The sequence below is a fragment of the Mus musculus genome, chromosome 7, assembly GCF_000001635.26.
Source record: "Mus musculus strain C57BL/6J chromosome 7, GRCm38.p6 C57BL/6J".
Classification (NCBI taxonomy): Eukaryota; Metazoa; Chordata; class Mammalia; order Rodentia; family Muridae; genus Mus; species Mus musculus.
The window spans coordinates 83,714,819-83,737,456 of NC_000073.6; the positions used below are offsets into that span (position 1 = coordinate 83,714,819).

Consider the following 22,638-nt stretch of genomic DNA (forward strand, 5'->3'; position numbering starts at 1 on the left):
GCCTTCAAGTTCCTGCCTTGAGTTCCTATCCTGATTTCCATCATGACTATAAATTGTAAGGTGAACTAAACCCTTTCTTCCTTAAGGTGCTTGTGGTCATGGTGTTTATCTCATCAATAGAAACCTAATTAGGGCAGGGTATAAGTGTAAGGTCTTAAAAAAAAAAGGAGGATAAAATGTCAGTACCAAGAGGTGATTTGACAAGTCACGTGTGGTATAAATGACCATACACATAGCAGCCTCAGTGACAACATAAAATAAACCCCCAACGCATTCTTTAAAAAAGGAACTTTAAAAGAGTGTTCAAATAAAATAGAGAAGCAAAAGGAAATAAGTGGAGGAACAGCAAACATATTAAAAAACAAAACCTACTTAAGTTCTCACATATAAATTATTACTTTAAATGTAAATGGCCTAAATTCAGAGATTAGCAGAATAGATACAGATTTTTAAAATTAAGCTGATACTGGCAGGCATGCCTAATTATCCCAGTTGCTCCAGAGGCTGAGGCAAGAGGATTGCAAGTTCAAAGCCTGGGTGAGATACAAAGTGAGTTCAAGTCCAGCGTAGGAAACTTAGGGCAACCCTATCTCCAAATAAAACCTGAAAAGAGGTCTGGAGGTATAGATTTGATGCAGAGTACTTGTGCAGAATACCTTAATCCTGGGCTCAATCTCCAGCACTGAAGTCATGGACATAGCTATCTACAAGAAACTCAGAAGTATGGGGAAAGCAAACATAGGTCAGAAGTAAAGGGTGAAAATGTCAAACAAACATCAATCAACAATTAGCAGGGCTAACCAAATGCCATTCAAGTAAGTAAATAGATTGAGCAAAGTATATGGACAAGCAGGGAAATAATATACTCAAACAAAGGATAGTGTCATCCATGAGAGGATGCAAGAGTGGATAGCATTGGGTAGGGATGCTCACAGGACTCAGTTTGCTTCTTAAACCTGATGTTCAGAAGGTAAATAGAACACTCTTTAAGAGTGTGAATGCCCAACAAGCAGCTGACTGAGATGGAGGCAGATACTTGAACCCAACCAATGGTCTGACGTCGGGGACCCCTGTGGTTGAATTTGGGAAAGTCTGGAAGAGGTTGAGGAGGAGGGCAACCCCATGAGAAGACCAGCAGTCTCAACAAACCTGGATTCCCAAGATCTCTCAGACTTTGAGTCACCAACCAGGCAGCATACACTAGCTGGTCTGAAACCCCCAACACATATACAGCAGAGGACTGCCTGGCCTGACCTCAGTGAAAGAAGATACACATAGCCCTTGAAAGACTTGGGGCCCCAGGGAGTGGGAAGGCCTGGTGGAGCTTGTAGGGGTGTGAGGGTATCCTCTTGGAGATGCAGCAGGTGGAATGGGGTGAGAAACTGTTGGAAGGCAGAATGAGAGAGGGTTAGTGACTGGACTGTGAGGAAAGATTAAAGGTAATAATAATAATAATAGAGTATGAATGCATTTTGTATATTTATTTGTATATGTCCAGAATTAAATAAAAAGTTTTAAACCCTAAACTTAAAAATATATATACTATACATTCAGGTAAAGATGGAACGTCAGGAGGCTTTCTCTGAACCTTCTCCTAAGCTCACAGAAGAAACACAAATGATTAAGTGTGCATCCTGCCTGCAGCTGGCACCCAGAATGTATTCTTTGATGGAAATACATAAGTATTTTTTTATTGGTTGATGTTTCAATTAGGAGAGTGGTAACTAGGGCGTAGGGCAAGGGGAGGGGGTAGTGATGGCTTCATGGCAGATGCTCCACTGAAGAAGCACGCCTGCTCCTGCATCCCTCACATTGGTCCCCTGGTGCAGCATGTGCTCTGACCTCAGGGGAAGAACTCACTTGCAGACTTACCACTTGGAAGTGGTACTTTGTTACAAAACCAAGCCTCCCCATCCTCTGAATCCAGTCCTCATTCTTGCTCATACTCTCTGTTCCATCTGCTACTTGTTGAGCATGCTCCTCCACCACAGAGGCCTCCTCCTGCGTGATATTCTACCCCACCATGAACACAGAAACAGCTGAACCAACTCTGAGATAAAGCCTCTGGATTCATGAACCCTAATAGACCTTTCTGGCTTTGAGTTGATTCTCTCTGGTATTTTGATACAGTCCTTGAAAGCTGACTAACACACTGGGCTCTACAGGGTGACCCAGGCTTGGTTCATTGGTATTCGAGACAGAGGTAGCCATATGGCAGTAAGGAGTGGACTGTATGCAGAGACTGGGAAAAGACTTGATGAGCTGTAACCTACTCACAAAGGACCATGTTAAACACTATAGTTGGAAACGTAGCTGCTCTACTGACTTTTCCCAGTTTCCTCTTTTCTCCTTCTACCCAGGCAAACTCTTTACTAGCCAAATGGCATCTTGCCAAAACCAATGAGATTCAAAATGCCAACTAATGAAGCCAACTTCTAAAGAAATATTTCCAAATGTCTTCTAGCATTGAAAACAACTAGAAATCACAGAGAATTTGGGTGAGCATCAGCAAGTGGGCATGAATCATACCTGTGGGCTGTCCCTCCCCACTTCCTGCACATGGACCACCCTTGCCTCCCTCTGCCTCCTTCCATATACTCTGGGGACCTACCAGCCCCTTGGGAGTCCTAGAAACCCAAGCTTCCCTCACAGTGACTGCTCTCAGTACCCACAAGAGACTCTACTGTGGCAGGAAGAGACAAGCAGCCAGGGTATCGTGTTTCCTGCTTGCCAAGAAAGCCTAGGCCTCAAGCCACAAACTGGGCTGCTCATAGGCAGAGGGGTGAAGGAATTGGTCTGCCCAGGGAGGCATTGATTCCACCCCCTGCACCCACAGCACATGCCAGAAATGCAGACGGTTGAGCTGACTACACGGCCCCTGAGTCACGCTGGATGAGTGGTGACTTGGCCTAACCAGTATTTTAAATTTGTATAGAAAAGCAGGATGTGCCACGCTGTGGATCAAAGCATTGCACATCCTCTAAGGAGGGCAGCTGGAGGAGCAGGACCCCCCACACATGTCTGGCCTCCTGGCTGCTATCCTCCCAGACAGAGCACCACTGGCTCTAGATTCCAGCCAGAGAATGCTGACAGAAAGTCTAATGTAAGCCCACATGTTGGTTCAAGAAAGCTCGATGCCAACAGACTCTCCGTCTTAAGGGTGGCCTCATTGTGCCGATTCATACAGAGTTCTCTCCATAAATACTTAAAGGACAGTTACTCTGAACCAGTTCCCAGTCTCAACAAAGTCTGTGTGCCACAGAACCTTCAAAAAAGGACCAACTCCAAAGAGTACCAAGCGAGCAAATGGATTTTCAGGACTATGTGATGGTCAGCTAAGATCCAGCCAGAGAGGGAGAAGCAAACTTGGATGGTGATATTTTATCAAAAGCATTTGTGCACCAGGCTCCTCTCTCCCAGAGGTGTGTGTCATCTCGAGTGGATTACAACATGGGTATGCACATCTCTGGGCTTCCAGCGCTTGCTGGAGGAGGGCATGAATAGGGAATTGCAGGTGATCACTTACTTAAACCTAAGGCCCTTGTGATGATGAACAGAAGGGATGGCCAGACAAATAGTGATGGCGAAGAGTCAAGATAGGCCTCCCAGCAACCACTTTCCAGGGCAGAACTCTGAGGACTCCAAGCATTTAACTGAAGCTGGTCTGCAAGCTCATATGGAGGCTTGTCAAGATATTAGGACAGAAGGATGCATTTTAGATCTTTTTTTATCTGGATTTAACTTTTTAGATATTTGGCCTGTGGAGGTCATTTGAGTTCTAAGCTCAGACCCTGCCCCATGTTAAAGGTAGGCCTGTCTCAGGCAGAAATGACCTCAGCAAGACACAGAAAGACAAGAAGAAATGAAGATAGTAGAGGGATAAATATAAACAACCATGCAAATGAGTACTGACTCACAGAGCAACAATCATGGTATGCTTGGAAATCATAAACATGTGCAAAATTAATTTTTGGCAGCAATAGAGAAGAGGATGTGAGTGTTGATAGAACTGGGTGTTCCGCATTCTGAGTAGTGTTCGGGTGCTCTAGTGAAGTACTAGTTTAAATGAGATTATGATATTTAGATTATAATATTTATTTTAGTGATAAAAGAATCAAAGATAATCTCTGAATAGCAACTAATCCAAAAGAAAATGTAACAAATATATCAGTTTAAAAGATAAGAAGAAAGAAAACAGGTATAAAACATTTCAGACAACTAGACAAAGGACAAGATGCTTAACACAGTTGTAAACCCCTGAAATGACACAAAACAGAGGCAAATGTAAAGAATGTGATATAAAAAGTAAATAATTGTGTGCTGCTTGTGTAACCTATACCTTAAATGTATGGGCACAAGTTGAAGATAAAAGAGTAGGGGGGAAGATAAGCCATCCCAAAAACTCACAACTCTTTATCATCCACCTCCTGAGTTCTGACATTAGGTGAATATGGCCTTCCCCAACAACCTTCTTTACTTTGTAATTTATCTAGCCTGTGCTATTTTGTTACACAACACAAAGCTGAGCAGCCATTAGCCTGGAAGAGTCTGTCTAGGCTATAATAGCCCTTCATAGAACTTTTCATTAAGAACACAGTATGACCAGCTTGGAAAGAAGGGACAGGATTCATTCTGCTCACACCTGCCATCTCCACACAGATCCCCTGAGGGTACAGCACCAAACTTGTTCCCTTAAATTTTTTTTTCAATCTTATGATTGTTTTACCTGCATGAATGTCTGTGCACCACATTCATACCAGGTGGCCATAAAGGCTAGAAGAGAGGTTTGGATCCCCTCAAACTGAAGTTGCAGATGGTTGCAAGCCACCATGTATGTACTAGGAATCGAACCTGGGTCCTCTGGAAGATGAATAAGTGCTCTTAATCATTGAGATATCTCTCCAGAACCCAGATTTGTTTCTTTACTCCAGAGAATAGCTAGAATATGCAAGAATCCAGTTATTGTAGAGACTGGAAGCAAATATTGAAGGGGGAGGGAGGAGAGGGAGGGAGTTGGGGAGGAAGGGAAGGAGGGAGTGCCCTCTTTCCTTGGCCTTGACATTCTGCTCAAAAGGCATTTTTAAAAATACTCTTTGGGGCTAGAACTAAAGCACAGTGGGTAGAATGCTTGCCTAGAATGAAGGAGGCCTGCATTCCATCCTCACCACTGCTTAAGCTTGGTGTGGTATGTCACAGAGGTAAAAGTCAGGAAAATAAAAAACTCAAGGTCATCTTTGCCCACATAACTAGGTGAAAGAATGAAAGACAGACAGACAGGCAGACAGGCAGGCAGGCAGGCAGGCACACAGGCATGCAAACAGAGAGTAATTGAATTTAAAAAAAAAATAGTATTTCTATGGAAAAAGACAGCCCGTCTAAAGTATTCAGGAAATCCACTTACTTCTTCCTGTAAACGTTCTAGACCTAATGAGCTGAAGTCCTATTGGAAAGCTGGCCCAGAAGCAAGTGGCCACTGGGGCCTCAGCACTGCACAGGCTAGTCACACTCTCATAAGCATCCCTGCTGGCCGTGCACACCTGTAGGTAGGAGTCAGCTCAGTCCTGGGTGTGCCACACACAACCGTCCAATGACGTCCTGGGTGTGCCACACACAACCGTCCAATGGCGCTTTCCTTTTTTCCCTTAACTTTCAAGTTGTCTCTTTAAGCAACTTCCTCTTTTTTCGAGTTTCACATTAAGCATTCCTAGAGCAGGGGCTGACATCACAGGGTCTCTCCCAGATGTTGTTTTGAAATCAGTGTAACCATGGTACTGCCGAAGGCTGAGAAGTCCATCTGGACCAACTGAGTCACGCCAGAGAACAGGGCACTTCTGTTGAGGGGAAGGAGGGAGCCCAGAGCAGGGACTAGAGTCCACTGGAAGGCAAAGAGGGTGGCTGTGAGGTGCTTTGAGGAGTCTCGACAACCCGCAGCTGACTGAGACAGATGCAGATGCTTACACCCAACCATCGGACTGAAGTCTGGGACTCCTATGGTTGAATTAGGGGAAGGATTGAAGAAGCTGAAGGGAAGAGCAACCCCATAGGAAGACCAGCAGTCTCAACTAACCCAGACTTCTGGGAGCTGCCAGAAACTGAGCCACCAACTAGGCAGCATACAGGCACTGATCCGAGGCCCCCAGCACATATATCGCAGAGGAATGTCTGGTCTGGCTTTAGTGGGAGAAGACACACCTAATCGTGGAGAGACTTGAGGCTCCAAAGAGGGAGGCATGGTGGGGGGGGGGGGGTTAGCATCCTCCCTCTCTATATCTCTGTCCCTCTGTGTGTGTGTCTTTCTGTCTCTGTTTCTCTGTCACTTTCTGTCTCTCTCTGTCTCTTTCTGTCTGTCTGTCTCTCTGTGTATGTGTGTGTACATATGTCTGTCTGTCTGTCTGTCTGACTGTCTGTCTGTCTGTCCTGATCTCCCACACATACTTTCCCTGAGCTGCTGCTCTGGCTAGAATGTGCAGCTCGAGGTAACTCCTCTCATGTCTTCACACTCTGCATCCTCCTATGGATAAGCCTTTCTAGCTTTGCCTGGACCATGGGAGTTCCTGCTGACTATTTTCTGGGACTCTGTCCCCACTCCCTCAGTTTAACTCACATAATTCCTGGCCTGGGTTATCACCACAGCCTCCCAAGAAGCGCCCCCTTACTGTTAGCCAGGTTCCAGAGAGTGTTAAAAAAAACCCAATCATGTCTCTTCCCTGCTCCACCACTACAATAACGCCCCAAAGCTTCACCACAGCCATGCCTAGGACCCGGGCTGCTACCGTAACTTCACATCCTAACACTCTTCCCTTTCTCTCTGACTACCATGTTCCAGACTTCTTGATATTCACAACATACTTTTTTTCAGGCAAAATGTTGTGTGTCCCAGGCTGAAGTTGAACTTACTATGTAGCCCAGGCTTGTCCTGAACTTGTGCCACCCTCTTGCATCAGCCTCCTGTATTCTCCTAACATATTCTTTTCTTCTTTATTGCATGTGCTGCCCCTCTGCCTGTGATGCCCTTCCTGCAATGGTCATATGACCTACTCTCCATCGTTATTGAGATTCTTCATCAAGAATCTGGTTGGTTGAGAAGGCTTTGAGATCCCAAATAGCACCATGCAGGATATGTGTATGCAGGATAGGTGTGTTTTGACCTGCCTACCCTATGCCAAAGGATGCCTGTGTGGTGATGAGAGCTATTGCGGCTGCCATTTTTCGCCAGGGATCTAGGCTCAATCTGTCTTTGACTGACACCATCTCTTACCAAATATCTCAGAGAAGAGTGTTGACCGTACCTAAATCACTATCAAGCCCTTTGCCGTGAGTCCTGGGCAGCCCTGCCTCAGTTTTTCCTTGCTGCTGTGTACAATGAAAACTCTGTTCTTCTGATTTTTGCTTAAATGGATTCAAAGACTAAATCACAGCACCAGAAAGCAACTGTAAGCCCTGTCAGACACAGACCCCGGCCATACCTTCATGAAGAACATCTTCCTGCAGTGCTTGCCTCGATCGCTCCCAGCTGCTGCGAGTTGAGCAGAGTCCGAGGCCAGTGCGAGGTCTGGGATATTGCTGAGCCCAGCCTCAAATGTGTCTGCCAGCTGCATGGAGGAGTGAAAGAAACCCTCCTTGCCCTGGCACAGTGAAGTCTCAAAAGGGTCAGGGTACTTCTCATCTGGGCTGGAGCCGTCATCACTGGTCTTGGCGTTACAGAGGATCAGGGAACGGGAGATGGAGCGAAATTTCGTGGATTTCCGGCTCTTTCCGGAGTGGCCGTGGGGTTCCATCCTCAGAGAGGAAGTGAGGCCACGCTTCTTCCTCTCCTGTTCTCCAGGCCTTGGCCGGTGAGTGACAGATGAACTGGATTTAGCTGCCACTGCATGAGTCCCTGGAGGAAAGAAAAAATGGGAAGTAGTGTGACTTGCTGCCGGCTCAAGTCCAGGAACTGAACTCCGGTGCCCATGAAGCAGGGCAGATGAGTCCCGGCACCCAGCTCCTCTGCAGGACAAATGGCGCTTAGATTACTCAAGGGGTTAACACCAAGTCCAGGCTCATAGAGACCAAGCCTAAACTCTTTATTCTAACCTACATCCTAAAGACAGGGGAACCGAGGAGCAGAGAAAAGAAATTTAAATCCATGGTGCTAGCTAATGGGCTAAGACTCAGAATCATGGGAAAGGCTTAGGGGACCGTGGCTTTGTGAGGCTTTTAAACTTGGAAGCTAATCTTTAAATGAAACTCTAGCCTGTAGATCATAGCAAGGAGGAAGTCAAGGAGGACGGAGCCTACTGCCCTGGTCCCCGTGTTCTCCTTAGTATCTCCTGCAGTGTCTCCAAAAGAACTCAAGAGCCCAGGGCTCAGCCCAGTGACCACTGAGGCATGTGTTAGGATCCCAGATGAAGATCTGCCAGTTTGTCGTGACTGGGTTGAGTGCAGACAGTTCAGCACACAGCTAGCTCTTGACAAACACACGTGCCCTTCCTCAGGCCCTAAGTCACACCAGTGTACCAAGTAGGGTTGTGAGCACCTACTCTGTCAGCCACTCCCCTGGTTTATTCCCCCAGCCTCATAACCCTAAACTGGCTCTCCCCATCAGGCACACGGCCCAACACAGTTTTGTCAAGAGGCACCTCTCACGGATCCAGTGTCCAAGAGATAGGCGGTGAAGTAGCCTCATGCTGTAGCCAGACAAGTTCTGACTTGGGTCCAAGCCACAAAATAAAGCCTGTTGCCAGAACAACAAACTGTGGGATGCTCTTAGCGACCCACCCTGCTGCTAGTGCCCGTGCAGCATGGAGTCAGGTGATGCGCAGAGCTTTTCCTGACATAGACATCTTCATGTGCCCCCCAAAGAGAATGCCTTCTTAGGATACTGCCTGAAACACCTGGAAAACACACACACACACACTAAATGTTAAAAACAAAACAACAAACAAACACAAAGCACCATTGCATCTTGGGCTGACAAAATGAGATGTCGAAGTGAATGAAGGTGCTTGCCACCAAGCCTAATGACCTTGGTCTGGTCCCTGGAACCCACATAGTAGAAGGCTGACGATTCCAAGTTGTCCTCTGACCTTGAAGCTCCACCATCTATTCTGATGCATGTGTTCATAACCATACATGTGCACACTAAATAAACAAATATTATTCAAAAATTTAACTCAGTGTTGTCCATCTCATGAGGAAACCCTTGCCAATATCCCAAATTCCTTTACTCTTTGCCTGTCTAGTTCACATGATAGAATTCCACCCATAAAGGACTGGCTCTGTAGTGACAGCTGTGCTTGGGGACAGGTTTCTGAGCCCTGAAGGCCACACTCATTCTTTAGCAGATGGGTACAAGGAAACCTTCATGGCCACCAGCTGGGCTCCAGTACTGGCCAACAAATGTGCTGTGTTTCTATAATTATCTCTGTCATGCACTCAGTGACTTCAAAATGTCACTACTGTAGTGGGCCAGGAAGTGCTCTGATTGTTTTACCACTTAGTCCTCATAAACCCTTGTGGGATCTGATAATGTCCTCTTGTCACAGAAAGATGGCCAAAGCACGGGGCAGTGACCACCACGAAACTATGCAGTGTGGCTAGATCCTGAGCTTCCAAGCTGGCTTTGCTCAGTGACTCTTACTGCATGGAGATTCGCACATCAACCCTCCTCTGCCCTAAAACTATGTGGTAGTCCAGGCACAGTGGTGCCTGTAACCCCAGCATCTGGGAGGTAGGGGCAGGAGGATCAGAACTTCAAGAACAACCTCAGCTATGTAGTGAGTTCAAGGCCACCCTGGGACAGACAAGACCCTATCTTGAAAAACAAATAAATCTGGCTCCTTAGTCTATTCTTGCAGCTGCCCTTCCTGTCACCCTGCCTGGTACTCTTGAATAAATGCTCTGTGCTCTGCACTTTCTCTCCTTAGCTTACCACTGCTTCCAGATCCGGCACCACATTTTTGCTTCCTTCCCCTAGAGCCATGGAAACTCCCGTATCAGTTCCACATTCAATGTGTCCTCAGCCTCAAACACAAAGCTGAAACTAGCTTTGTCTTGAGAGGATTGATCTGAATCTGTCCATGGTCTTTGGGTTCTCAGTGCCTTTTTCTTCCTGTTACTTGTTTCTCTTTCAGATATCCCCTTTCAAATCCAAACCATCAGGGCTGCCCTCCGGCTGCTGTCTCCAGCACAGGAGGTCCTCAACTCACTGTCCTGTCAAATCCCCAGAACTGGCAGCTCCGTGGCAACATCTCTGTAGATCATAACTTTGGTTGAACCTCCTTCCTTTCAGATCATACTCAGTTGGACGTGCATGATGTGTGTGTGTGTGTGTGTGTGTGTGTGTGTGTGTGTGTGTGTGTGTGCCAGAACTTGTACATTAGCCATTTGACAGCTTGAAAACAAATAAGTTTTATGATAAAATCCTTCTAGGAGTATCTGAAACCAGACGAGGAAGAGCTAAGGATGAGTTGCTAAGCACTACTGTGTGGAGAGGAAAATTGACATGGTAGGTTCAGACAGACATCAGGCAGATGGGGTGAGAAGTGGAGAAAAGCACAAGGAGCAGAAGGTCAGGGGAATGTGAGCAGAACCAAGCCTAGATGCTGTCACACAGCAGCTGGATCCAACCATACCTGACGCTATGATGTTTATTCCATTAAACGAATCAAAACTTTCAGGTTTAGTCTTAAAAGTGTATCTATCTTCCTGGAATAAAAGTCTTTTGGTATACTACTAGGAGTCTAAGTCCTGGAAAACAATGATTTCCAGGAGATAGTGTGTTTTCTAGGCTACTTCCACCCCAGCCAATGCTTGCCTTTCCCTCCATCCATTCTCACTCATAACAGCTGGTTCTGAATGTCTTGATCTACCAATTTCCATAGACCCTCAGATTATATACCCCATTCCCTTTCTCCCCCATGTCCTCTCTTCACCTACAAGTTCCCCAGCCATGACCAGCCACTCATTAGGCATCTTCTAGAGCAAAGAATCTATGGGGTCCTTTGAGGTTGAGGTGCAAAGCCATAGGCTCCCTTGGCTGGGGACACTGGCTGCATGCAGGTCTTAGACCAGATGAGGCTCAGATTTCTTGGTGGAGACTGCTCACCCCATGAGTGTGTCCAGTGAGTCCTGTCAGCTATAAAAAGCAAGCCCTTCTACAAGGAGTGGTCATTTCTGAGGCTGGGCTCTCCTGAGAGATGACATAGACCATGGAGTGGGAAGGAGAAGGCAGAGGGCAAGGCACTCACCCTCCTTCTGAGAGCAGAGACTGCTCTAAGCAAGCCTCATCAGCCCAGAAAACATGAATGGGAAAGGAATGCAAGGGCTGAGGTGGAGAGACCAGAGCCTCACTTCTGTGGAAAGGGACTTCCCTCTAGGCCTAGCACCAAAAGAGACAGAGAGGGGAGAAGGAATAATTGAAAACACAGCATGGCAGTCACGTGGCTCAGCTTGGTTTTAGTGATTGTGCTCGAGACATTAGAACTGGCTATTGCTCTCTCTGCAACCAAATGCCAGTGGTGCTGAGAGCCAGCTATGTCACACACACCCTCCTCAGCCCTCTCTGAAAGTTCAAACCAATAGCTTTTCTCTTATCTGGTCCCCAGCCCCAGGATTCCTTGCCAGTGTCTTACAAGTTTTCTTTGTCCCTGGTGGGCTCTGCATAAGACGTTCCTGAAGTTCCCTACATACAGGACTTCACTATGGAAATCTTCAGGGAACCTCCTGCCTTCCTAGCCCAGGGAAAGTCAAAGGACTGGAAAAACCACTCTCCCAAGTCCTGAGCAGTGTTCCTCCAAACACCTGAATAGGATTGGTTCTCTCAGCCAGAGAACAAAGGTGCTACATAGAGTCACCTTTCCTGTCATGCAGGAGATTACCTGGAAAAAAGGAATGGGGACCACTGACCTCATAGTTGCTTGCGACACCTGACCACAGCCGAGCTGTCCTTTACATAGAGTGCAGTGCTAAGGATTGCCAAGCAGTGACACTTGCTTTCTTTAGAGGCCTTGAAGAAAATTCTAGACTTCAGGCTAGGCAGCAAGGTCTGCAAGTCTTCCTTCCCTCTCTTCTGTATTCCCTTACTTCCTCTCTCTTCTTTCATCTCTTTCTTCCCCAGTCCCCATTTCCTGTTTCCCTGCTCTCTGCTTCCTTCTTCTGTCCCTTGTTCTTTCTATCATCTCCCTACTCCCCTTCCTCATCTGCATGTGGCCAGTGTGTTGGGCAAATCCTTCACTAAAGCTGCAGCCTCACACTTGGGTCTGGGTGAAACATCGTTCACTGACTGCAGAACTGGAGAGGATTGTAAATCACCATGTGGCGAAAGGGGAATCCTTTGATAAATGTGTTTTGGAGTTTCTGCATTCTCCCACAGTGTCCTATTTCAAAGGCAGTTTTGAAGTCTGGCCGTTCCAGCCCAGGGGGTATATTTTTGGGGTCTTGAACTAAAAAGTGATTCAGAAATAAGAAATGAAGGGAAAAGGTGGGTGTCCCTTCTCCACCCCAGAGAAGATCTTTAATATAATTAAGGGACCCACAGCTGAGTCTGACCCTCTGTGTCTATATACACTGTACATAAGACTAGGAAGGCATAGAGCATCTCTGGGCTTTAGTATCCCTGCTAGTCAAGCGGACAGTGTTGGATTATTACACGTATCATTTTTCTTCCTCTACTCTACTCCATCTCTGAGGAAACCAACTGTACTCAATGAGGCTTGGCACATTGCAAGAGCATTGCATATGGACCAATAGCTGAAAAGCATCTCAGAGACCCTTCCCACTGACACCTGCACAAACACAGGAATACCATCCCACTTGGGACCACAGACTGGAGGACTCCAGTGATAAGACATCGGAGTAAAAAGAAGCCGCATGAACTGACATCTGAGCTTAAGAACTATCTAGAAAGACATTCTAGAATCTGGAAAGTACCTTAGAGCCCAGGGTGAATATTTTATATCTCAGACAGGTGCGGAACTTTTGGCATCCTGGGAAGTGGGCCTAAGTCTATGGGACAGGTTGGGCTGGGGCATCTTTGGATAACTCAACACCACTTAAGTCCAAAGGCACAGGGCCAGACAGGGTAGTGATTCCTCTTGAGTAAGCAATACCAATATGGCACAAGTAAAACATGTAATTCACTTTAAGAAAAATCTAGAAAAGCTCCAGAAAACATATTTCTCCACTGTTACTCTGGAGGGGCTACCCCAGGCTCAGTTCTTTGTGACTCCCCCACTTCCAGGCACCAAGCAGAATCACTTGAGTGAATATCTGCATAAAGCCACAGCAAACTTGTAGTTACAGTAATGACAAGAGGGTATCTGACTAGAACATCCAAGGCTGGACCCTGGAGCTAGCCTTATCTGAACGGTGGGCCTAACACTCATCCCTGCAGGATTAAGCAATGCAACTCTTGTATGGCTTTGTTACCCATGAAATGCAGATAACTCTGCTAACCCCCAGGAGATCCGAGGGGAATAATTCAGACTAGGACTTAAACTTGTCTGTTTGTTAAGTTTATGGATTTACACACATTCAAAATAAGATAAGCAAGAGCGTAGCTAAGGATGACCTACCTTGCTTGGTTATCTGAATTAATAAGAAAGAGAGGAAGGGATAGGCACAGTGACACACACCTTTAATCAGAGCACTCGGGGGGCAAAGGCAGGCTTATCTCTGTAAGCTTGAAGCCAGCCTGCTCTCTGTCCCATGCCATCCAGAACTACAGAGAGACCTTGTCTCAAAAGAAAGAAAGAAGGAAACTAAGAAAGAAACAAAGATAGTAGAAAGAAAAAGGAGGGAAAATGAGAAAAATGTAAATAACTGTGAACAACCTAAAGGTGCCCCAGTGAGAGACTATGCTAATAGATAATGGCACATTCTGAGGAATGCTACACAGCCAATAGGAATGAAACTGATCTACATGTGTAGATATGGTGGAATGTTGGGAAGTCACCAAAAGCTAAGAACTATTATAAAAGAGTTGCCTAAACTTAATTTTAATTTATGAAGAAAACATACCTTTATGGATAAACTGAAAGCTAGTAATCACTTTGGGGGGGTAAAGAAACCTTTTATGTATACATACTCATTTTCTGTGTTTGGTTCTCTATATCAGCCACAACTCACCATTACATTTAGAAAAATAAAGTTGTGTTTTAGGAGACAAAAATATAATGCCACGTCTACTTTTTAATCATGTGGTACTGACCTGGAGGTTTTATCCCCACTGTCTAGCTTTTATGGTGCTAGAAGTTGCTATGCAGTCTTCCAAAAAGGAAAATAGTCAATATTGCCCATCTGTGAACCCTGTGAGGTACACAACACCCCCTCGCATGCAATAGTAGTTATTTGAGTAAGCAAACATTTTCTCGTTAGAGCTAAGTCCTCCTCCAAAAGATGAAACCCATATCTGGCAATATTATCGGGACCAAAACCTTTGGCTAGACAAGTCACAGGCCCAACGGGAGAACTTACATTATTGTCTGCTTAATGGACTTAGTATTAAACCAACTTTCAGTGACTTATCATTATGCCCATAGATCGTTGCAACTGTCACTCCTTGTTAGAGACGATTCCTCCTGCAGTAGACAGTGATTACCATGGAGACACCCAACGGTTCAATGTGCAGAGAATAAAAGATGGGAGCATTCCAGCTTCCCTCACACTGATATCACTCCCTTCCCACAAAGCTCAGAGGTCATTGTGCAAAGTGTATAGAAAGATTGTAAAGGCCAAAAGCAGTAGATTTCAACAAAAGAGTGATTTCCAGATATGCTTTGGCAGTTGTATGGGCTCAAACCACACAAAAATCCCAGCATGGATGGGGAATGTGGGCAGGAACTCCCACTCCCACTTGAGAAGCTATTGATGGCTGCTGGGAGAAGAAAGCCAGTTTACTTTAAGAATCTGACCACTGGTAGGTCAACTACACTCCAAGGTATGGCCTCATACTCAAGAGACTTGGGCAACACAAATGGAACTTGATAAGCTTTTTTAAAAAGACTCAAAAGTAAGTGGGTAAGAAGGTAGGGATGGATCTGGGAGGAACTGGGGGATATGGGGAGTGAGTGGAATCAAAATATATTACAAAGAAAAGTCTAAACAAATTGAAAAATTATTATTTAAAACATTTTTCAGTGCTTAGAACATTTATTGAAGTAAAAAATGTTGGAACTAAGCTGACTAGAAGACATAGTAAGTATTCCAATTTCTGAAATATAGCTGTGTGTCATGGAGTGGCAACATGCTTTGTGGAGGAGCTCAAGAAGCCAAAGTCTGACCTTCAAAACCTACTGAAGCCTTATGTGTCTTGGTTTTGTTACCTGTCAAATGGGATGATAACAGAGGCTACTACTCATAAAGTTTATGATAACAAATGGAAGGATGGAAGTTTGTTCTCAGCCCTGTGTTAGTTGGTTATTGTCACTATGCTGGCCATCTTTGTCACTATTACTTAAAGTTAAGTCTCCTCCAAAGCCTTCTTTGTCCACAATCTATTGTTATATAACTAGTTAGTTCATTTGGTTTTTTTTATTTTGTACATGTTTTATTTTGTACATATTTATTATGTAGAGAGACACATAAAACCTAAGCAGTTGCTGAGACACAGTCAAAGCCTTCTTATTGACTCAGAAGGTCATTAATTGAAGCTTTGATATCCAGTTAAACTCTGTTCTTTACAAGAGTATCATGGTTATTGTCAACTAATTTTCAATTTTACATCTTTTAGTTTCTTGATTTTTTTTAAATTAGAAAATCCCAGCTTAATTGTTTTGTAGCCATAGGAATGTGTCTTGGACACTATTTGTTGGCATACGTTGAGGCCGACTTTGTAAGATGGCATATGAGATGAGTAAGTATTATAAGTATTTCTTGAGCTATCCCCATGTTCAGAGAGAGGCTGACAGCGCCTATGTCCCCTCCCATGTCATACACACATACTTCATTATCTCCTTTTGACACTTTTCAGTGTTGGAAAAATATTGCCCAGCTATCACCTGTGCAGTAAATATGACAGTCCCCTGCCTCCTTCAGCAACTGCTATGACCATTCCTGGACTTGTGTGGTTTGGCTGGGAGTAGCAAAAGCCACCCTTGAGGGATGAGGAACAAAAGGAGATGGACAGACATGTGAGACTGGACCAGCCAACTACCTCTGACCCTTACTGTGGCTTGAGGATATATTCATCCAGTTAGGAGAGCATAAGGTAAGAAAAAGAGAGGAGTGCTCATGGCTGACTGAGCCAGGAGTCCTTACCTTGGACAGCAGGGAGATAGCCACTGTGTCCAAAGAGAAGTCAGGCATACTCCAGGCTACAGGGCCACACCTACGCTCTTCTCTGCCCCACTGAGGCCCTAGAATACTGCTTTTTGGGCTTTTATAATCTGATTCAAAGTTTGAGCTTACATTTTATATCATGGTACACATCATTAACCACACATAAGATACACAGATAAGTAAATGTTTATGAATTCATAAATAAACATATATAACTAAAGCAAGACAGCATCACATTAATACCATTATTATGTTATAAATAAAACCACTAGAAAGTTCCTAGAATATATGACTGGGAGAGAGAAGCCACAGGGGTAAAGCACTCGCCTTTTAAGAATAAGGAGCATAGAGAGTTTCAAACCTTAGCACCCACAGGAATGCACAGTGGGTGTGGTAGCCTGCCTATAACCTCGGCACTTGGGAAGCTGAGCCAAGGCATTCCCCAGGGCAAACCAGCTAACTACACTAGTCAAACAGATGATCGGAGGAAGAGCCTGCCTCAGCGACCAATTGAGGAAGGTGCCCCACACCAACTTTTGACCTTCACGTGCACAAGCACACACATACACAGACACCCACTCACATGTGTGTCCTCACACGGGAACACACACATATATACACATTCTATACACATATACAAGCAAGAAGATTGATTTTGTGAAGAATCTTATACATTTGTGAATCCTATTCATTTTATATGTAAAAGAGAATTTCTCATTAACTGTATTGATTTCCAGTCTACTTGAGAGTCATGTTGGAAGCCAGGAGCCTGAAGCTTCCTTTGATGCTTCCAGCCGGGTCCTGTGGTATATGGCTTGGAGTTCTCATTTCCCCAGATTTCCTGAGTCTCTCTCCATGTGCCCTTGAGTAGCTAGCTGACTCTGGTTGTGACCGACATTTTTCTGTCACTTTTGGGGGCTAAGTTCCCTGCTGGTCTTTTTCCTATGCTGAGGGAAGTGTGAGGAAAGGGCTCAGAGTTACTTACAGTTAGCCCGGCCAGGTACGAGATGCCATGAGCAGAGGGGACGGGGTGATGTTGCCTGACATCCCAGCAGCGGGGTGCGCCTGTAGATGTGCCAAAGAGCATATTGGTGGTGACCTCCTCCAGCTGGCAGAGCAGGGCAGCCACATCCTAGCTGCTGCACCTGTCCATTACAGATGCACTTCTGCCCCCACAGTGCAAGACCCATGAAGAATCCCTATTCTGCATGGATCCTGACATCTGGGTCACAGTGCAGGGAGCTAGTAGTCTAGGAGCTGCTTCTGTGGCATCTAATTCTCTCCCCCAGGGACGAGTGTCGCAGGCACCACAGCTCCTGGTTCTCTGCCTTCCTTTCCCCAGGCGGCATGCTCACGCACAAGCTGCGCTCAGCAACCCCATCTGCTCCGTGCTCTTTTGGGCAGGGACCTCTTCATGTTTCTGGCAGACACCAGGCAACCTTGTCTAATTACAAGACTGACATAGATGGGTCCTCATTTCAACAGAGATCCGAAAGAACTTGGAGTCCCTTGCTGATTCGAAGCGCCTCCCAAACAGAAACATGGGACTCTTGCAGCCATTTGTTTATTTTCACTGCCTTGGGTTTTTGTTCCCCACGTATGGCGCTGTGCGGCTGCTGACAAAGAGCTGTGTTTAAGATGAAGAATATCTCACATATGGAAATATATTGCCAGTCTCAATAGGCATTGCAGACACAAACAATTCCTTCTCCTGATAAAATGTGTGTGTGTGTGTGTGTGTGTGTGTGTGTGTGTGAGTGTACTTTCCTGTGCACACACTTATGGAGGTAAGAGGTCAACACTAGCTGTCTTTCTTCTGTGGCTAGCCACCTTATTGTTTTAAGACATGATCTCTCACTAAACCTGAATCTTGCTGTTTCACTTAGGTTGGCTGGCCAGGCAGCCCCAGGATCTCTCTGTCTCTGCTGCCCAGTACTAAGCGTATAGACATAAAAAATGGAACCTACTTTTACGTGAGTACTGAGGATCTGAAATCAGGTTCTTGTGCTTGAAGAGGCATCTTCCTGATCCCTAAAATTACTGTTGGTGTGCCCCAACCCGCACAATAATCAGTTTCTATCATGCACTGTGATTCAGGCACCTGGACCATATGGGATAAAGCACGGTTCTTCACAGCCTACTGGGGACCACAGACACAGACAGATACCTTTCTAGTGTAGGAACTTTTCCAGCAGAGACTTGAGTTATGGCTGAAGCAACTCTTTGAAGCATCTCACCAAGGACCTACCCATGAGCAGAGACTTGGAAGGGGTCACAGGTAGGTAGCATGACCCTTCTGAATTTGATTTAGACAAATCTATTGGTGGCTGTAGAGCCTAGGGATGTGGAAGAGTGAACAGCAATGCCATAGCCTATTAAAGTTTAAGATGCCCCTCAGAAATATGACCTCACTGTGTTCTTATCAAATTCAATTCAAAGGGCTCCTCGACCTTTTCAAGTTCTTGGGTCTCTCATGGTGGGATCCAGAAGACATGGATGGAGAGAGTTGGCAAGAGGACAGGACCTCAGCTTTTGGCTTTCTCCTAAAATAAATCTGCTTTAGTTCTTTGTATATGAGTGTCTTAGTTAGGGTTTCACTGCTGTGAACAGACACCATGACCAAGGCAACTCTTATAAGGACAACATTTAATTGGGACTGGCTTACAGGTTCAGAGGTTCAATCCATTATCATCAAGGTGGGATCATGGCAGTGTCCAGGCTGGCATGGTACAGGAGGAGCTGGGAGTTCTACATCTTCATCTGAAGGCTGCTAGCAGAATACTGACTTTCAGGCAGCTAGGATGAGGGTCTTAAAGCCCACACCCATAATGCCATGCCTACTCCAACAGAGTCACTCCTTCTGATAGTGCCACTCCCTGGGCTGAGCATATATAAACCATCATAATGAGTACATAGAAACTAATTCTAAAGTGGTTTCTTGGTTGAATTAAAAATCTCTAGGGAATTGTGAGCCAATCGCTTTTTTTGCGTGTGTGTGTGTGTGTGTGTGTGTGTGTGTGTGTGTGTGTGTGCAAGTATGGACATGGGGAGGCTAGAAGAAAGCTTTGTGGATTGGGTTCTCTCATTCCACCTTTACATGTGTTCCATCTATTGAACTCCAGCTTTTATGAGAAGTGCCTACCGACCTGACAGCTATCTTTCCAGCCTGAGTGCTCTTCTGTTACGTTTTTACTCTGTGAACATATGACTTGGTTATGTTTGTTGGGGTGTGTCTTGGGGCAGTGATGATCATAAAACCTGGAGTCAGAGGCTACACTTAAGGCCCAGGATACACCCCATTTTAGCTGAATGAACCCCACCATTCACGTGGAGCCACACCACGAGATCACCAGGAGAGTGTGTGAGAAGATATCAGCAGAGTATCTGGGGTTAGAAGAATGCCTAAGAAAGGGGGTGCAAGATGCCCCATTAAGGAATAAATACCTGGATGGGGCTTCAGCAAGGTACAAGGGTACTCTGGCACCTCCTGGGCAAGGGAAGTGCCCTGCTGGGCTCAGAAGAGTTGGCCACTGTGTAACCACAAGACAAAAGAGGAGAGAGAAAACAGGGGTCTGAGGACCTTCTTCCAAGGAGCCGAGGAAAGAATGAGAAAAAATGTAGAGGGCAGTGACCCCAGGCTGCCCCAGGAAGCCCCAGCACAGCTTCAGCTAGCTGCCGGGATGCAGCCATTGTTTTAGGGTAGCTCAGCTGGAAAGAGACAATTTTCCTAAGTAAGAGCAGAAGGAGAGATGCTACCCTGTGGCTTCAGAGCTTCTCTTCACCCTCATGTTCCTCACCTGAGTCCCCAGCAACAGGGAGAAATCACGCTATGAGGCAGAGGGTAGGATTAGCACCTCTAGGGAGGAACCAGAACAGGAATTGGTCAAAAGCAGACGCGGGGAGCCAAATGCTCGCTCCAGTGACTCTTTCCTCACCACCAAAGCTGTCAGATGTACCCATTCATTGTGCCCATCTGGCCAGGTCAACAAAGCATCCTCCAGGTACCCAAGGCCTTTTACCTCCCTTCCTCTTCCCAACTGCTTCCACACTCACGGCAATAAGGACAAGACCAGGTGAGGAGTCAGAAACACTAGACTCACAGCAAGACCATCCAACCACCCACCACGATTGGAGAAGTCCTATTATTCAACATGGTGACTCTACAAACAACTCTCCCCACTGAGCCTTCCCTGACCACCTCCAAACAAAACATACATCTTAGCAACCAAATCCCTCCACATTCAAGCCAGAAGACTCAGCCTCCATCTACAGGAAACGATCGCTGGCTCTGTACACTGAGTGAGGAGCCATTCACTCACCTGACCCTGCTGGTACAGCCCTTCAGGATGTCACTGTCTTTGCTTCTCTCTGCAATTGCAGAGGCCAGAGCACACAGTAATCTGCACTACCAGGACCCCACGCCCTGATTGGACTAAATGGGGAATACTCCTCTGTCACACTGAGGCCAGCCCTGAGTCACATGCCAGCTCAGAGGGATGGCACACCCTGTCAGATGCTGCCACCTGCTCTGGACAGGTGACTCTGGCTAAGTGAGTCCAACCTGGCACAGATTTGTGTGAATACTCCCAGCTAGAGCCATCTGACATCTCCCCATGAAAGCCTTACCCCAAACAGGGACGGTAGGGCTGAAAGCTGAGCCTCAGAATAAAGTCCGCCATCTGGGCATGCCCTTTCCAAAACACAGTGAGACTCCTTCTCTGTCCCTCAGTGTCCTGGGCATTCACAGGTAGCCAAAGTATAATTAGAAAGAAAAGAGGGTTATAGACCAGAGATTGATTGACACCTGTCAGGAGTTTTCCATAAATGTGGCAACAGTTCTGATGGCCATGCACCTGAGTCCCCTATTACTCAAGAGGTTGAGACAGGACATTCACAAGTTCAAGGCCAGTTTAGGCAGCTAAGCAAGACCTTGTCTCAAGACAAAATTTTTAAAAAAAGAAATGGTAGTGCCATGTCCATGCACTTGCCTAGAGTGTACAAGACTTTGAGTTAGATTCCCCAGCACTGGAAGAAAAATGAACAAACAAAACCGAAAATTAACAAGAAAAAAAATAACATCACATGATCCTACCCGCAACTAGGTGCTGTCATAACCGTGTCACAAAATCACCACTCAAAAGCTCAGTGCACCTCTCCTCACTCTCTGCTGTCCTTGGTGACCGTGAGCCACAGCCCGCATTAGATAAGCAAGGTCAAGAAACTTTCTCCAAGATCATGGCTGACAAATACCACATGGGGGCTCTAAACAAGGTGTTCCTGACTTCTTGTGCCAGATATCCCCTAACAGATGAACTGACTGTAGGAATTCTTGGGCCCCAGCCCTACCTTCCAGAAGACATAGTTAGCTCTGTAGGTATTCTACATGATACTGACCATGCTCCACTTACAAGCAATTACTTAACTTCCATGACGCACATTGAAAACCAGTCTTAAGAAACATGACCATGGGCTGAAGAGATGGCTCAGCAGTTAAGAGCACTGACTGCTCTTCCAGAGGTCCTGAGTTCAAATTTCCAGAAACCACATGATGGCTCACAACCATCTGTAATGGGATCCGATGCCCCCTTCTGGTATGTCTGACGACATCTACAGTGTACTCACATAAATTATAAATAAATAAATAAATAAATAATTTTTTAAAAGAAAAAGAAAACATGACCTTCCTGAGTGCTTATTATCATGTGACCAACATGTCTTTCTCCCTCTCATCCATTCAGAGAACCTGAGATCTCAAGGTGACATCTAAAACATCTGCCCAAGAGAATGTCCCATACTCCTCTTCTGAGCACAGCCTCTGTGGCCTCTCTGGCATGTTTTTTGACACTCTACCAAATGTTCCGGGTCCTATGCATTAGTAAGGGTGTGGGGGTAAGCTGTAGGATGCCCGTGGCATTCCATACAAGACTACTGTGGAAGCCCATCCACTGCTAGGCAACCAGGGTGGTCACAAGAGACATCTTGGGAGGGCAATCAGACATAAAGTCGCCTTTGTCAGCAGGCATGGGGACAGCCCCCTATTGTGGGACTAAGTCTGGGGGAAGGTGCAGGAATTTCTGAAGTGCTTGGGGCTGGGGGCATTGGTCAGCACTGTTGGTTCTGCTAATCCACAGTGTCTCTTGAAGTTATGAAAACAGTGTAACTGGGGCTGCAATGGGCGTTGTTCACTGTGGCTACTTCCCTCTGGCAGAAAAGTTGAAGAATCCGTACCCTAGACCTCAGGAGGATCCTGGAGCCCTTTGCGCCAGAGCCAAACCCTTCCTATTATCTGGCCTGGGTCTTAGTTTTTTTCATCTCCCTCAATTCTCAGGTAATCCATTTTCTCTTGAGACAGACTCATTCCCAAGTATAGTCAGAACC

General features: G+C 45.8%; 1 protein-coding gene across 8 annotated transcripts in view; it reads right to left on the minus strand.

Moving 5' to 3' along the window:
• Il16 (interleukin 16) overlaps nucleotides 1-22,638 on the minus strand; it is a 103,210-nt gene that overhangs the window by 72,000 nt on the left and 8,572 nt on the right. For 3 of the 8 annotated variants that reach the window (XM_006507385.3, XM_011241680.3, XM_011241681.3), the window contains exon 2: nucleotides 7,467-7,879. In XM_006507385.3, the coding sequence (XP_006507448.1) occupies nucleotides 7,467-7,879 (413 nt within the window). Of the gene's footprint in view, nucleotides 1-7,466; nucleotides 7,880-17,245; nucleotides 17,721-20,579; nucleotides 20,722-22,638 lie in introns of those variants that run through there. The other 5 variants (NM_001360088.1, NM_010551.4, XM_006507386.4 and 2 more) reach the window with 4 other exon arrangements.